At 35.9% G+C, this 16,810-nt stretch overlaps 1 protein-coding gene across 1 annotated transcript; it reads right to left on the reverse strand.

The window, feature by feature from the left end:
• Positions 1-15,869: 15,869 nt before the first annotated feature.
• On the reverse strand, positions 15,870-16,178 carry LOC122896696 (small ubiquitin-related modifier 1-like). Its single transcript, XM_044234753.1, has one exon. The coding sequence runs from the start codon at positions 16,176-16,178 to the stop codon at positions 15,870-15,872; it is 309 nt and encodes a 102-aa protein (XP_044090688.1).
• Between the last annotated feature and the right edge of the window lie 632 nt (positions 16,179-16,810).

Below are 16,810 nucleotides of genomic sequence, written 5' to 3' on the forward strand. Positions count from 1 at the left end.
TACCTGAATAATATTTGTCATTCGTTCTAATTGAATAATAAATGTGAAAAGATATTTATGGATATATTTATAAATGTATGTAAATATATGCTTTTAAAAGTGTTTAGAGTTGTGTGAATAATTTAAGGCTATTTCAAGAAGCAGAAACAATATTGGCTCAAACATCACAAGGTGTAGATTTTTTTTTTTCAACTGCCACTGTTTGAACTTGACCTGTTAGAATTAGAACATATGGCGACACAACTTAGCTCCCCAGTCTTTTTGTCTGTAAATGTTAAGCCAGTTTTCTTAGAGCTCATCCAACTATTATGTTATTTTTACCATTTTTACAAAGTTTGAATCTCTGAAATTAAATTGTACATTTCTCATGTAGATTCATCATGAAGAATCTAAGAAACAGAAGTTCCTAATGTTTCGTGAGAAAGAAAATACTTCACATTTTTCCAAAATTCCTCTTCCCTTAGTTAATGCTTGGTCATCTTTCAGTTCTAAATTCATTTGTCACTTCCTAAAGGAAAATTTTTCTGATCTCATTTCACATACACATATTATTCTATATCAACACTATCCATTAGTGTTTTCTGTAATGGTGGGAATGTTCTATGTTCTGCTTTCCAATACAGTAGCCAGTAGCCACGTGTAGTTTTTGAGATTATGAAATGTGGCTAGTGTGATTGAGAAAAAAAAAGTTCTAATTTTATTTATTTTTATTCAATTCAGATTTGAGAGTGCTAAATCATAGATAGCTAGAATTTATCATGTTAGATAACACAATTCTAGACCATAACCTTTTCCTTCACTTTCTTTGCCATCATTTTGACCTTGTATATCTTAGTGTAACTACTTGACTAATTCCTTGCTCTACCATTAATGTATAATCATCATATTTAAATAGGGCCATGTATATTTTACTCATTTTTGTATCTTCAGGACCTAGCCCAATAAATGGTCAAAAGCAAGTGCTTAATTAATAAATTATCATGGTATGACTGACACATTATGCAGCTCAAGGGATACCTTTCATTTAGTGTATGTAAATGTGCCTTGCATGGAATTGTTCAGTGTATTGTGGCCAATGCAATGACATTACAGAGTGGTTCTGAACCACAATAGGGAAGGGAGGGGACTTTAAGTGATAGTGAAATCTATAACAGAGAAAGGGCCATTTTCCGTGCTTCCATTAACAATTAACATTAATTAACTTCATCAACAATGAAGTATTAAGATATATTAATCCAGAGTCTAAGATTATTAGCATTTGTTTCTCAAGTTTGAGAATCAGACATTCATTGACTTACATAGGTAAACACTAATTTGTATATTGATAGCTGTTTCAAGACAGCATGCTTTAATCTAGGGGTTTGCGTTATAAGTGAAAGCCTGAAGAAAAAAAAAAGGCATTTGAATCACAAGATTCCTTAACATAATGTATGTAGCATTCAGTCATGAAGTGAAGATGGCGTGTTTCTCTTGCTTTTATACAGTTTCCTTTAGATAAAATTCTGTATTTCTAATACAGATTCTAAAGACATTTCCATACAGGTAAACAAATGGTGCCAGAAGGTCAGAAGCTCTCTTACTTGGGCTTAAATACACATATGTTCACATATATTACTCTGCGTTAGATTTTTTTTTTTTTTTTGCTATTCTTAATATAATCCATTTAATAGATAGTTTTTCATTTAGAATACAAATTAAGTCACCAAGCAGAGGCTTTCTTCGGTGACTTAATTTTCTAAGAGGTAAGCACCTTTTAATTTTTTTCTTTAGGCTACTTGTAGCAAATCTCTTGGTTTCAACTTCCTTGTTTTTGACCTTTCTCTCTGACTCATTCTACCATCACCCACCAGATCTGTCAAGAAAAGGAAAGTTAATAACCAGGTTCCAAGCCAAGAATGAGATTAGATTCACACTCAAGCGAGGGAAGGTGAGTTTTGAATTTTGAAAAGATGCCCTTCAAGGGTCATGTAATTACTTGGGTGTTATCAAAAAATTATTACTGCTGCATATTCCTCATTTGGGAGGCAAGTGCCACAATGCCACAGGGCAGTGGAAAGTTATAAATGGTGACATGCAAATGAGTTAGGAAAGTACATACATTGGTGTTCTGCTGCCCCATTTGCTAATGGAAAATGCAACATCAGAAAGCATGCCTTTCATGGAGAATGACATATCTAGGACATTGGCTGGGATTTATAGTCAACCATCTTTCTGCTGCTTCATTGGCTTTTACAATTCATTTCAATTCTCACTTACAGGAAAAAATCATGGTGCATAGATTAGCATATATCCCCGTCATGCTTCTTTTGGCTGCTTTTACTTGTGATTAATTTTTAAAATTCAGCTAATTTATTTATGTGATAGTTCCTGAGACTCATGACTTGGAAAATAATTTTGCCTTCATCAAGACTTGTCTCCATAACAATACTCTTAGATGCATTTTGCTAAGCAGTTGTTCTGCTCTTCAGATTCTACCTTGATTTAAACATCCACTGTCTTGTTTTAATTAGAGTCTTGTTTCAGACTTTATATTGTCTAGCGAAAGGGAAAAAAAGGATAAATAAAAAAAAATGACATGCCTTAGGTCTAATGTATAAAATAAAAGGTCTGGAAATCACAAATCATTTGGTGCTTCCTGTATTAGAACATTAATTCTTAGCAAAATGTTTTATTCAGGTTTAATCAGCACCTTGGAGATATCACCTGACTCTTTTGAGATTTTTGCAACCCTTGTTTCTGACCCAGTTTTTTAAAATTTTCAGGTGTTAAGGTGTTAAGGAACTACTACTTTCTGCATGTAAATTGGAAATCAAAACTATTTGGAATAGATTACATCTTGTTACCTTTTTAACTAGTAGGGTTAAGCATTTATTTTACTTTTACCTAAGGTAACAGTGATGCCACAAATTATATACCCTGGAACCAAATAATTGTGCAAAGACTAATTTCACTTTCAGAGGCTTTTTATAAAGCTCTAAGAACACGTAGTATGTGAATATAAATTAAATCATTGTTGGTGTTGCTATTACATTTCTGAACATGGCATCATAGTACAGTTTCAATATTTATTTAAAACCTTCTAAAATTTATTTAAAACTTTCTAAACATTTATATTTTTTGAAACAAAATCAAATACACATAAAAAAGAACAAAATTGGGGTACCTGGGTGGCTCAGATGGTTGCATCTGCTTTCAGCTCAGGTCATGATCTCAGTGTCTGGGATCTAGGCCCACATTGGGCTCCCTGCCTGGCAGGGAGCCTGCTTCTCCCTCTCCTACTGTTCCCCTTGCTTGTGCTTTTTTGCTCTCTTTGTCAAATAAATAAATAAATAATTTTTTTAAAGTACAAAATTATCTTTTTTGATCTACATGAACTAAAGTCATGTATAAGAGCAAATAAGGAATTTTAAAACAATAAAAATCATAGGTACAATATATTGTTTTCTAGGGTGCCACTTTCTTTGGCAATATTTAATGTTACAGCAACCATATGAGTTTCAGATTACTTGAAGTTATGGATTATGATATTGACATTTAGTAATACTTTCATGATCCATGCCTCGTAGATAGCAAGAGTGGAAGCCAGACTCAGGTCTTTTTGATTCCAGGGCCCACACTCTTTACCATTCTATTTCAAGGTCTCCAGTTTTTTTTTTTTTATTAGATAAAGAGGTCAACCTGATTCAGTATTTCTGAAGGCTGACAGCTATATTGCTGAAGAAACATTGTCACAGTAGAATTAAAAATAGAATACTCATTATAAGACTTGCTAACAGTGCTTCCCTTTTATAGATAGTAGACCAATGATATAACTCTTATAATGACAAATATTTCAAGAAAGATAAGGGGGTACCTGGGTGGTTCAGTCAGTTGGGCATCTGCCTTTGGTTTGGGTCATGATCCCATCGAGGGATCAAGCTTCTTCCTCTCCCCACTGCTTATGAGCGCTCTTTCTCTCTCAAATAAATAAGTAAAATCTTAAAAAAATAAAAAAGAGAGATGAGGAGTTACCCAGGACTTAAGGAACAGAATGGAAGTTGAGATAAGTGACCAATGGTATGTATAAGAGAGAATTCCTAGCCTTCTAGAAGGAAACTTCTATTGTTAGTGTCCATTTGGCCCAACAAATACCTGGCCTTTTATTTCTGATGGCTTCTTACAAGACTCATACCATCAGTAATCCTCCTTCTTTTGTGTCTTTAATTATTTTCATATCATAGTCACTTTCACATAATTACAGTAAGCTCAAATATCCCTAAAACAGGAAATTTATTTTTGAACCAGCACTACCATATATAATTTTCCCTTAAATATCATATTCTTGAAAATAGGAATCTATTCTCATTCATTCCTCAGTCTTCTGCAATTAAGGGCCAATTCCCAGCACTTTAAAGATGCTATAAAATCTATCTGGAGGGTATTTAACTCCCCATCCACTTCTATTCTTAAGTTGGACCCTACCATCTAACTTATTAGTTATGTTCACAGCAATTTTATATCATTGAGCTTTGTAGTATAAACATTATTCAATGCAAAAGGAATGTGGAGTGCTTGAAAATATGTTTTAAGAGTGTCAAATAAAAATCCTTTTATTTTGGCAGCCTGACTGGCTCAGTCAGTAGAACATGTGATTCTCAATCTCAGACTTTAAGCCCCATGTTGGACATGGAACCTACTTTAAAAAAAAAAATGTAAAAAAATGTGTTTAAATCCTTTTATTCTCTAAGGAATTTAGATAATATGCATCTTGTTTAATTATATGTATAGCTATAATGCCTAAAAATTATTATGGAAATCTAGAATTTTTGTGATTTAGAAGTAGCTTCTTAAAAACGAAACAAAGAAACAAAAATCTAAGAAAAGCAAACTGTTTTTGCGAATACCACTAGTTGTAGATCTAAGAGTCATATTGATGGAATAATTCTAGTTTGATCTAGATTTTCATCAGGGTCTCTTTATTTTCCTATCAATATTACAGAGCTTAATGTTGATGACCACACATTGAATTTATAAAGCACAGCATCTCTTAGACATTGTCTTTGGTTTCCTCCTTTACTTTTTTTCAAGCCTTAATGTCAGTTCACCATGGTTCTCTCATTCACAGTTTGTTTCTTTATTCATTGATTATGGTTTTGCTCAGCTCTTAATATGACCATACCTACTGAAGAGAAATTCTTTTTTTTTTAAAGATAGATTTATTTATTTATTTGACACAGAGAGAGAGAGAGAGAGCGCACGCGCACAAGTAGGCAGAGAGGCAGGCAGAGAGAGAGGAGGAAGCAGGCTCCCTGCTGAACAGAGAGCCTGATGCAGGGCTTGATCCCAGGACCCTGAGATCATGACCTGAGTCAAAGGCAGAGGCTTAACCCACTGAGCCACCCAGGTGCCCCTGCAGAGAAATTCTTACATGATATTTCTGTAACACAATACTATTTTTCATCTTTTTCTACTGGTATATTCCTCCCTTGCTCTCCTAATATCACTCTTCACTAATTACCTTCCTAAATGTCAAACTCCTTTCTTTGCACATTCTCCTCTAATGTTGTATCTTCCTTTGCTGGAACTAAAACTGAAAGAAGGGAAGTTAAAGTGAGAAATCTTATACTGTACTAACAAGGAAAGACAAGAAAGCTTTATATATTGAAGGACTTTCAAGTTCTAGTACCAACTGACAAGATTATAGGGATTCTCTTGAGCTGTATTGTTAGATGATGTTATGAGTTGAGCTGTGACCACTAAAGAGATATGTCGAAATCCTAAGTACCCCGACCCCACCCACCTCCCCTGCCAACCTATGAAAGTGACTCTATTTGGAAACACAGTCTTGGAGATGTAATGCAGTGACAATGCTATTGTTAGGATGTGTCCTACTTCAGTATGACTAGTGTCCTTATAAAAAGAAAAAAACACCATGTGAAGACAGAGATACACAGGGCAGAGATTGGAGTGGCTCATCTGCAAGCCAAGGAATTACCACTATTAATATTTATCACCATAAGCTAGGAAGAGGAAGGAAGGGTTCTCTCCTAAAGGTTTCAGTGGGGACGTGGGCCTGCTGACAACTTCATTATTTTTTCTTTTTCTTTCTTTTCTTTTTATTTCCTTTCCATTCCTTTCCTTTTCTTTTTTCTTTCTTCCCTTTCTTTGTTTGTTTCTTCCATTCATTCATTCATTCATACATACATTCATTATTCTAAGATCTTTATTAATAGGTACATGCCATTTGTTGACTTTTTTAAAAAAAGCAATTTGTAAAGCTTTTATTACAAATTTAAAAAGAGGTTCTTAAAACTTTAACATAACTAGATATGAAACAAGTTAAAAACCTTTAAAGGTGTATTGAGAAAAACAGGATTTCCCTCAAAACAACACATTTGTTTTCACAAAAAGGACGTGTTTATGTAAAAACAATTTAAAAAACCTCCATGTTTTGTAGATAATGCAGATAGTTCTAGTTGTATGGTCAGTGGGTAGAAAGCAAGCACATAAGATCTTCAGCTGCAATCCTTTGTTCATTTCTTATTGCTGGAATTTGGTATTCATGTTTTCTTGTTGGATGACTAAACTGGATGATGTTAGAGATGGTAAGCTGGCATTTATTCAGTTCCCACCTTCTCGGCTTCCAGAGAAGCAGGTATATTGTCTGGTCTTATCCACTTGCCATCCTGTTGTTCAGAGATTTCTGGGCATCTGTAGGGGCAATTGAAGATGTGATGGTACTGACGTTGAGGTGACTGACTGTTGACCTTGTAACTCCCTGATTTTCCTTACCTTCTTCATTGCTGCCCTTTCTACCTTTGGCGAGGATGGCCCAGGAGAATGTCTGTAATCCCCATATATAATCTCTCTCACTGGTCTGTCTTGCTGTCCTGCACCCTGGTTGTTCATACTGTCTAACCCTTCTCCCTTCACGAGAGGGTTGGAAAACTCATCATCACCCACGTGGGATAAGGTGGGAGTCATCACCTATAGTAGGGCTTGTGCTGTTGGTCCTGGCCTTAGAGAGGACTCACGGACCCCTCATTCTTTTCCCTGCTGTCATTATTCGCTAATTCTGCTTGTATTTGCCTAGAGGACCCCAGTGACTTGGATAGCATCTCTAATGGTTAAGGTGTGCTGCATGGTAACCATCAAAATGTCTCCCACATGGGGAGCCAGGAACCCATAACATTTCACCTTTTGACTCCCCTACCTTAAAGAGACTCCTCAGATTCCTTATTGGATTCTTTGTATTCAGTAGTCCAATGAGCAGAGAGAGAGAGAGTATGAGAGTAGGATCATGTAAGATACTTTATGAACCAGGCTACCTAGAGCTCAGTCATTTTCCCTAAATTTAACTACAGAGGAGTGTGGGAAATAAAATATCCCTGTTTGAGCAGATGAACATCTCTTTAGATTCTGTCACAGATGGGCACAGAAACAAACATTTGAGCAAGTACCGACAGGATTCTAGTATGTTAGAAGAGAGGGAGAGTAAGACCATTTTTGACCATGTGAAATCAGAAAGGACAGTGTTGTTTGGGTAGAATACTGAAAAAACAGTAAAATTTGGCAAAATAGTAGTAGAAAGGAAAGGACAGAGAGGGAGAAAATTGAATGAGTAGAGCCACAGAGGGAGTGGATCCCAGGATTTCTTCTGCATATAGCATTGGGACAGGTTAGTTAAGGCATGTAATCCAGAATCCAGTTAAAATCAAAAGAGGATATTTATATATCCCTAGTTAATGCCCAGATCAGTAGCAGGTTCACCCTTTCACTTTACCTTTGCCAAGTGGATTTAAAATTCGGCAGACTCTAATTTATTGAAATTTACTACTGAAGTGAGAATGACAGTTATTTCTTTCCACTTCTCAGTATGGGACCACAGTTTTATTAGAATGCTTGCCCTCTGAGCTCAGCAAGGAGCATGTTATAATTAGATGAGTGTTACAATAGAGATTCTGTTAATGGGATTTTTGAGACATAGTAAAAAAGAAGACCTACAAGAGTGTCTCCATTAGACTCTATATAAGCAAGGGAAACCTGTCTTAGGAGACCACTAAAGAAATCAGCAGGAGTTAGTTAACTGAAGGTCAAACAAAATGACATGCTAAGCCTTGGGGGATATTGTTAAAATAATCATGGCAGGTAAGGAACTGAGTGACTGGAGGTGCCTGTGCATATTACTAAGATGAAAATGAAGATGGGAATTAAAAGATCACAAAGGCCCTCTTTATTTTTGTATAAACTGAAATTCTGCCTCTCAATAAACCATATTAACATGTGTTTTTCTGTGCACTGAAAGTGTGAAATCACAGGACACCCTTTCATGTACATGTTCCATAAACAGTATTTTAAAAATGATTCTCACTTGAGCTCACATAACCTCTGCCTACTTTTTTTAAGCATACACATTTTTCTGAATGTACAAAAAATATACTTGTTGTTAGAAAACTTAGAAAAGGAAAAGTATACAAGATAAAGCACATAAAATGCCACAATTCCAAAAAACTCATATTTTTGTTTTTCTATTAACTACTCATATATATCATATTAATGTATCCACTATGATCATTTATATCTGTTTTTCAATCCAGGAGTTGTCATTGAATCTTTCGATTGGTTGGTCCTTTTTTTCTCATTGACTTCAGTTTTTCATTATCTTGGCAAAATCATGTGAAACAGCTTTAAAAATAATTACAGGAACTTCCATCTAATCTATCTGAATTTCCTCTAAGGGAAGTTAAAGAAAATTAAGTGAATTATTTTTTCCTCATTCAGCACAAGTTTGTACTGTCATTGTTCTGGTCTAGAAACTAATATTCCCCAAGAAGAGAAAGCACACATAGAACGAAGGAGTGCCACATGGGTTGAAGACTTCCTTCTCTCTGGGCCTGCCCTTCAGCATTGTAGGGATTTCTCTAAACACCCGTCACTTATAAGAGGGCAAGGTGAGAAAGGGCCAGGAATGAGCAGAGATTTTATCCCTTGATTTCTGCCTCAGAACCTAGACTAACTGGAATGAGACTCTGCTCATGAGTGCTGACCTTTCCAAATATTCGACTCGTATCCCCAAGACTAAAAGGGTTCCACTTGGATTTGCTCTGGCCCTAGCCTTTATCTCTGAGTAACCACAGGCAATTGATCCTGATATTCAAACTGACATGACTTTAGGATTTCATGCTGTATAATGTTTATGATAATTTACAGGCCCAGGGGAAAATGAAATAACAGAATTGCCACAACATCAATGTTGTGCTTTTTCCCATTTGATCTGGCAAGAAACTAGCAACTCAACCAGCAGAGAGGACAACTAGGTGTTACAAAGTTGAAAAAATACTGTTCTAATGCAGGCGTTTATCTCAGTAATGGGATGATTGTAGACTGCTTGTCATGTTTGACCATAGTCTAGATTTAGCAGTATTCCTTCGTCTACCTCATTCAGACTTGGATGTTATTTGTATAGGACTAGTACATAAAAGACTAACAGACTGAAAACACATCTTTTTTGTTTCTTAATACCTTTATAGACCTAAAGTAATGTATTTCCATATAATATAATATATTATTATATTTATTATTATATATATTTCCATATATGCTATCTTAAACCATAAGCATATATGAAAATTAGTCTTACTTTTAGTAGTCATGTGTTAATATGTCCTCAAGAAGCTTTACTGCCACTTTTAAAAGGAAAGAAATGAGGGATGAATTTTGAAGGAATCAATTCATACGTTTTCATAAATCCTGATTTGAGGGTTAAAAGGTTAATATATTGGTTTTGGTTGTGTCAAATCAGATGACAAAATTTTTATTTTAAGGAGTGACTGATAACAACATACCTGGAAAATGCAGGATTAATAATTGAGAATTATTTACGTGTGTGGTTTCCATACATGATTCATGGCACATCTTGTACTACAGAATTGCATTAGAGTTGATCAAGATTTGAAATATGGTTCCTGTCAGTTTGTAAATGGTCTTTGATCACAAATTACTTCATTTGGCAAATATTAGAGTTCATTTTTCTTTTCTACTTTATTTACATTTTCTCACGAAAGTATTTTGTGTTTGTTTTGGTGGTGTTCTACTTATTTATATTTAAATACACAAATGCACAAATTTTTTGATAGGAAAATTAATTGCTTCCTCAAAAAGCATACAGAAGGGGAATCAAGAGTTTGAGGAGGAAGAAGGATGAAGATCATTAAAGTAGACGCTAAAAAGCAATGAACACAATCCTTATTTGACCCATTTATTCGTTTGGTGTCCTGAGATCCTCTATAACTAAACGATACTGCATGCTATTCTTCATAATTTTTAGGGCTGTACATTATAAAATTTTTAAAAAAATTTTAAAAATATTGCCTTTTAAGTAATAGGCATGACCATTTCTCCTCTGGTGGATTACTAAGTTTCCCATTGCAGAAGACAGAGTAAAACCAGGTAGATTTAAATGGGTATATAGAAAAAAAAAATTTTAAAAAGAGAGAGAGAAATGGCATAATATCTAGTAAAACAAATGATTTTGGAATTTTGGAATTACACAGAAATCAGAGAGAGAGTGAATTTGCCTAGTAAGGCATATTTCTCTGGTCCATTGATCTCATAATGACATTATATACTTATAAGTATCAATAAAAATGGAATCACTCTAACTGCGTTCTTCTTAGTAGTGTTCTTACAAATTAGAACCTTTTCAAGTTTAATCACTTAAACACATGAGCATCTTGTAGTTTTGTGTCCTTTTATACTCTTTTAAGAGTTTAGTCCTGGGGCGCCTGGGTGGCTCGGTGGGTTAAAGCCTCTGCCTTCAGCTCAGGTCATGATCTCAGGGTCCTGGGATCGAACCCCACATCGGGCTCTCTGCTCAGCAGGGAGCCTCCTCCTCCTCTCTCTCTGCCTGCCTCTCTGCCTACTTGTGATCTCTGTCTGTCAAATAAATAAATAAAATCTTAAAAAAAATAAAATAGAGTTTAGTCCTAAATAATGAGAAGTCCCACATACTCTGCAAACGTTCCTTGACTGTTTTTCCTCATCACTCTTCTCAACCTAAGTTTCCAAGCTCACCTTTGGAATCTCTACCTCAAAAATATGTATTTAAAATTTTCACCACAATCATACCATTTTGAAAACAGCCAGATACTTCTGTTCTACTGAAAGTTTTACAGATTACAACTTCTATCCCCATTATGGCCATTATTAGGTATTTCATTCATTCTTTCAATTCCTGATCTTATACATGGTATCAGATTTTCCATTTTTTAATTTTTGTTTTTTTTTGATACAGTCATTTACTGTATTTTTTGGAATTGTTTCTGGTAGTACTAACTCTACAAAATGAACTATATGAGAACATGTTTTAATTTGCAAAAAGTCCTAAGAACAATTATGCAGAAGAGTAAGCTGAATATTACAAAGCAAAGAATACACACACACACACTTATTTATTTATTGAGTACTCAATACATCTCTGAAAACATATGTGTTAAATATGTTCTTTGCTTTGCAAATATATATATATATTCTTTGCTACTTCGTATTTATGATAGGCAGTTATCTCTGACCGTACCGAATAGCAACTCATAAGATAGCTTTCTGTCTTAGAAAAAGGAGAGTGTTTTTATAATTAATTTTATTTCCACTGATAGAATAAGTTTCAGCACTGGAGGCAAATCACTTTTACTGTGTATAAGAAAATGTTTTGATTACTGTTCTTCCACTGGCCCCTCCGCTGGCCTACAAATAACCTCATTATATCTCCCATCTTTCTCTGATATATCCCTAGTTCCCAGAATAGTGCTGGGAACATAGTAAGGAAATACATTTTGGAATGAAGTAATTAAAAGAAAATCTGAGTTAATCTGTCTAGACACCACCTAATTTGTTTCCTTTTATTTCAAAACTGAATTGAAAGTAAGAAGATACTCAGTACTTACTATCCCTTCTTCTTCATATAAACTCACTTGTAACCCACCAAAAGCAATGATCTCTGGGTACCCTTCAAATAAAACTTTTCTTGATGTCCCCATGCAAGGACCAGTTCCAGAGCTGTGGTTTCTCTAATGTTCCAGATGGACTTTCTCGTGGAAGTTGACTCTTCGGCTTCCTTCATTCTTGAAATTCCTCCCAGAATTTTATAGTGAGAAAAGATCTTAATTTCCCTCCTCCCCCTCACTCATTATAATCCCATATCGATTGATGCCTTCTGTGAATCAGTTTAATGACTAGTTTAGGGAGTGGTTAAAAGCATTAATTTGGAATCTGATTGCTCAGTTCAAATTCTGGCTCCCCTAGTTGCAAGATTCTCGGAGCATGCTCCTAAATCTCGCTTGTATTTACCACTACTTACCACGGACTCTAGCCCTGGTTGGTTCATATTTAAAGTTTTGCAGGTGTGGTTATGGTTTTGTAGCGCTGGTTTAGATGTCAGTAGAGGCCAGAATGTAACATGTTATCAAATAACAGTGTCTTTTCTAAAATTATTTCATTTTATTTCTCAAGTAATTGGGAAGTAAATATTCTTTTTTCATCTCAATAGAGGTATCTGAAGCTCAAATGAGCAAGCTATACCTTGATCCAGGTAACACAGTACCATTAATGACAGAGCTGACTTTAGTATTACTATCTGGTTACTCACACTTTATTTCTTGAGCACTCCAGCAATTAAAGCCTTTGTAAGGGAACAGGCAAAAGAACTGTTTGAGGGGGTTTCCTTGGGGAAACTGAAGTTGTAAATATAACCTGAAAGGCCATTGGTATTGGCATCTTACAAACTTTATGATATCTCAAGAAGATTATATAGCTGGATTAGATAATGAGATTGTAAATGTCTCTCAGTTAAATTAGGCTTTATCTGAAACCAGTTCCTTGCACACCAGCTCTTGAAAGCCTCTGGTTCTTATAAATCATGATATACAATGACTTCAACTAAAGTCTCTGCTAAATTTAATCAAGAACATTCTGTACAATGGACTATCCTTTATGCAGTAGTAGGCACTAATGACTGGCTTGCATAAGTATATTTATCCTGGTATAGACAGTGAGGTATTGGCATCTCTCTGCTGTATTTCTTGGGCTTTAAAACAAGCAGACAAGAAGCAATCCAAACAGTTTATTTCCACATAACTGAGTAAAGTAGCATCAGATTCTAAAATGTAGTCCTTGCCCACTCTCAGATGGTATGACCCAATCCAAGAAGTGACCACGAAGCCCTTGAATGTGATTTAATAAGAATTGTGTCCCTACTTCATAAAATAGCATTTCATGATATTACTTTGTCATTAGACTACTGCAGGTTTTTTTTTCCCAAGTATTTTTTTTGTAATAGTTAAAATGAACTATTTCCAGGCTTTTCTCCATGCAAAGCGGGAGAAATATAAAAGCTCTTTTTGATCTGGCGTCTTGTATTAATTTAAATTGAATCTTCACTATTTGAATTTATTGCAGCAGATGTCCTCAGCTACCCAATTATTTTAGCACAATTTGGCACATATATAATTTTAAAAGATCTTGTATCTAGGCGAAGCATTTAATTTCCTACCAAATTAATCCCTTTGGAACATTACGTTGGATGCCATGGTGATTAAAAAAAAGACTCTTTCATAACAGCAAGTTGCTCCAGTAAATACCCAGTACTCTGCACAAATGGAAGATCTGCATTTATTTCTTCTGTTATATATGCTGCAGGTTTTCTTATTACTAATTATGAACTCTTTCTCAGCTATTTTTAATAACAATGTATTCTGTGCCCTTTCCTTTCTAATTCTGGGTTTTTCTCTTCTGTTCGAAGGAGATGACATGCTTTTCTTGACCCTAAAGTGGCAGTGAATGTGGATAAAAGCAGAATTCCTCAGCAATGTGGTCAGGAACAGGAATGATAATGTTTAAGATTTTGCTTAGCTAAATGACCTATACCTCAATATGCATTTTTAGTAATTAATTAAAATAAGTTAATGTGTCCTAGTTACTATTGCCATGTAACAAGTCATTCTAAAACTTTTTAGAGTAAAGCAAACATTTTATTATGTGCACAGATCCTGTGGATTAGATACTTAGATATGGCATAGCAGAGATGGTTTGACTATGATCCATGATGTCTGGGCCCTCAGCTGGCAGACTCAAAGACCAGGGATGACTTAATGGCTGAGAGCTATGAAAATCTGGTATTATTAAAAGTCTGGAAATTCAGCTGGGAATGTTGACTGAAACACCTGTATACAGCCTTTCTTGGTAATTTTGGTTTTAATACTATGGTGGGTAAAACATCTTTGAGGTAAAACATCTTAGAGGAAGGCATGCCGAGATCAAGCATTCCAAGAGTGCCTGATAACAGAGTCTCAGAATTCACCTGTCATCATTCTTTCCAAATGGGTATAAGCTCAACCCAGAAGTCAGTCTAGATTCAAGGAGAAAAGACACAGACCCTAACTAATTAGAGAAGTTGGAATGATTTGTGGATATTTTAAACAAATTTATCATATAATAGAGTGATATATGATAGGTAATTATTTTCTGTATGCTTAAGATTGTTGTAGTCTATATATAACATTACACATCCCTCAACTGTTAGAGGATACCCATGGAAGTTCAGATAGAGTGCACAACAAAGTATTCACCATATATGTTATGCTCAACTTTGTTATTTTTTGTTTTTTACTTTAAAAATATTTTATTTTAATGAAACTGGTACAGACAATGTTCATTTAAAACCCATAACCCAGGGATGCCTGGGTGGCTCAGTCAGTTAAGCATCTGCCTTTGGGTCAGTTCATGAGCTCAGAGTCTTGGGATGCAGCCGCATGTTGTCATTGTCATCGTCATCGTCGTCAATGTCATAGTCGTCGTCATTGACACTGTCATTGTTGTTGGGCTCCCTGTTCAGCAGGGAGTCTGCTTCTCCCTCTCCCTCTGCCCTCCTCCCTCTGCCCCCTTCCTCTGCTGTCCTCACTCTGACCTTCTCCCTCTGCCCCTCTCCCTCTGCCCTCCTCCCTCAGCCCCCTCCCTCTGCCATTCTCCCTCTGCCCCTCTCCCTCTGCCCTCCTCCTCCTGCCTCTGCCATCTTCCCTCTGACCCTCTCTCTGTCCCTCTCTCTGCCCCTCTCCCTCCTCCTTTTTTCCCTCCCTCTTATTCGTAGGTGCATTCTCTCCCAAATAAGTAAATAAAACCTTAAAAAAAAAAAAAACCCATACCCCAGGCCAAAAAGTACAAATAAAACCAAAAGGAGCAGTGTTATATTGAATACACTTCTGCATGAATAAGTTTATTAACTGCTAATGGAAATTTGGACTTTCCTGGGATCTTCTGATGAGACTTTTCTTTTATCTTAAACTGCTTTCTCCTTAGTGAAGCCATCTTTGGGGTTAATCATTATTCTCACCATTGCTGGTATCTCAGCTCCAGCCTGATAGTACTCTTATTTTGGTCCAGACACTCAAATTCTAAAAGTAGCTTCAAGTTAAGGAAAGATCGTTTTCCACAGTTCAGTTCTCTGAAAAACTTCCATCTCTCACTGAAAGTCATAGTCCACAAATGTAGCAGTAACATGTTAGAACTCTAGGGCCCATTAACGAGACATTTTTAACACTGGCATTGGTTGAACTTATTTATCAAAAGCATAAAATTGCACAGTCCTGGTCTCTCCATGTACACGTGTAATTTTTTTAAAAGGAGGGCAATATAGGAAGGAGGCTGAGGTTTGATCTCCAAAAATCAGCACAATGAAAAAAATGTGATCGTGAAAAATGGTCAACAGAATTCAAATTATCAGATAGTTTTACAAGATGTGGTGCCAGTTTTCAATTCTATTTCGAACACCACATTAAAAATAACTATTTTTAAAAATAAAAAAGGATTGAGGGTAAAGGAAAAAAAGGTAAAAGGGATACCTAAATCATTGAATGACCCCCGTTTTGTTCCTGATAAACTTCAATTACATCGTCTTCCTCCATTCCTAGCTCTTTGGCGGTGTGGTTGTCAGCAATTCTTTTACCATCAAACAGAAATCGAAGTGAGTGCATTGAAACTCCTTGTCTTTGACAGTAGCGTTCTTTGAGTTTCTTCATATGTGTTGTCATTTTCACTCTGAAATGTATCTCACTGCTATCCTGTCTGATGACTTTGAGTTTAATGTGTTCTTCTGGCTTCTTCTCGTCCACATCCTCATTTGAAGGGTTTGCCTCCAGGTCATCATCCATGGTGCAGTTGGCTTCACTCAGGGTCTCCGCACGGGAGTAGTGCTAGCAGCAGCCTTGAGTAGACAGAACCTCGCTTAGGGGATTTACACGTCTGTTCCTCCCCTATGGCACGAAGCTGTGACTGACTTGCTATGTTCAGCTTTGAATTCTGCTTTAGAATTCTTGATCACGTGTCATAAATTTTCTTTATGATCCTTAGGGTTCTACAGACCTTAGTATGTCATTTGAGTTTTATAATCGCTCCAACTCAAGAGCGAGCTTACAATAATTAATAAGAAGAAGGGGATAAGTGGAAGCATATAAATCAGCAGTATTAATGAACATCTCCTAGTCATCTGTCTCGGTTTGGGCTCCCCAAAAATTAGACAGCAAGGAAAGGACCTTGGGGCATGTAATTTATTTGAGAGGTGATCTCAGGAAGGATAAGAAAGGAAAGTGAGAAAAGCCAGCAGAGTATATTAAAGTTAGGTGTTTGCTATGTTCCACTGGGGCTCAAGGTGCTGAGGACCATCTGAGATAACACGGTAAACATGCCTCAGAGTCATCTGTCTAGATGAATAAGAAGCAAGAACATCTTTTTTTTTTTTTTTTTTAAAGATTTTATTTATTTATTTGAGAGAGACAGTGAGAGA

Source organism: Neovison vison, chromosome X, assembly GCF_020171115.1.
Source record: "Neovison vison isolate M4711 chromosome X, ASM_NN_V1, whole genome shotgun sequence".
In the NCBI taxonomy this organism is placed as follows: Eukaryota; Metazoa; Chordata; class Mammalia; order Carnivora; family Mustelidae; genus Neogale; species Neogale vison.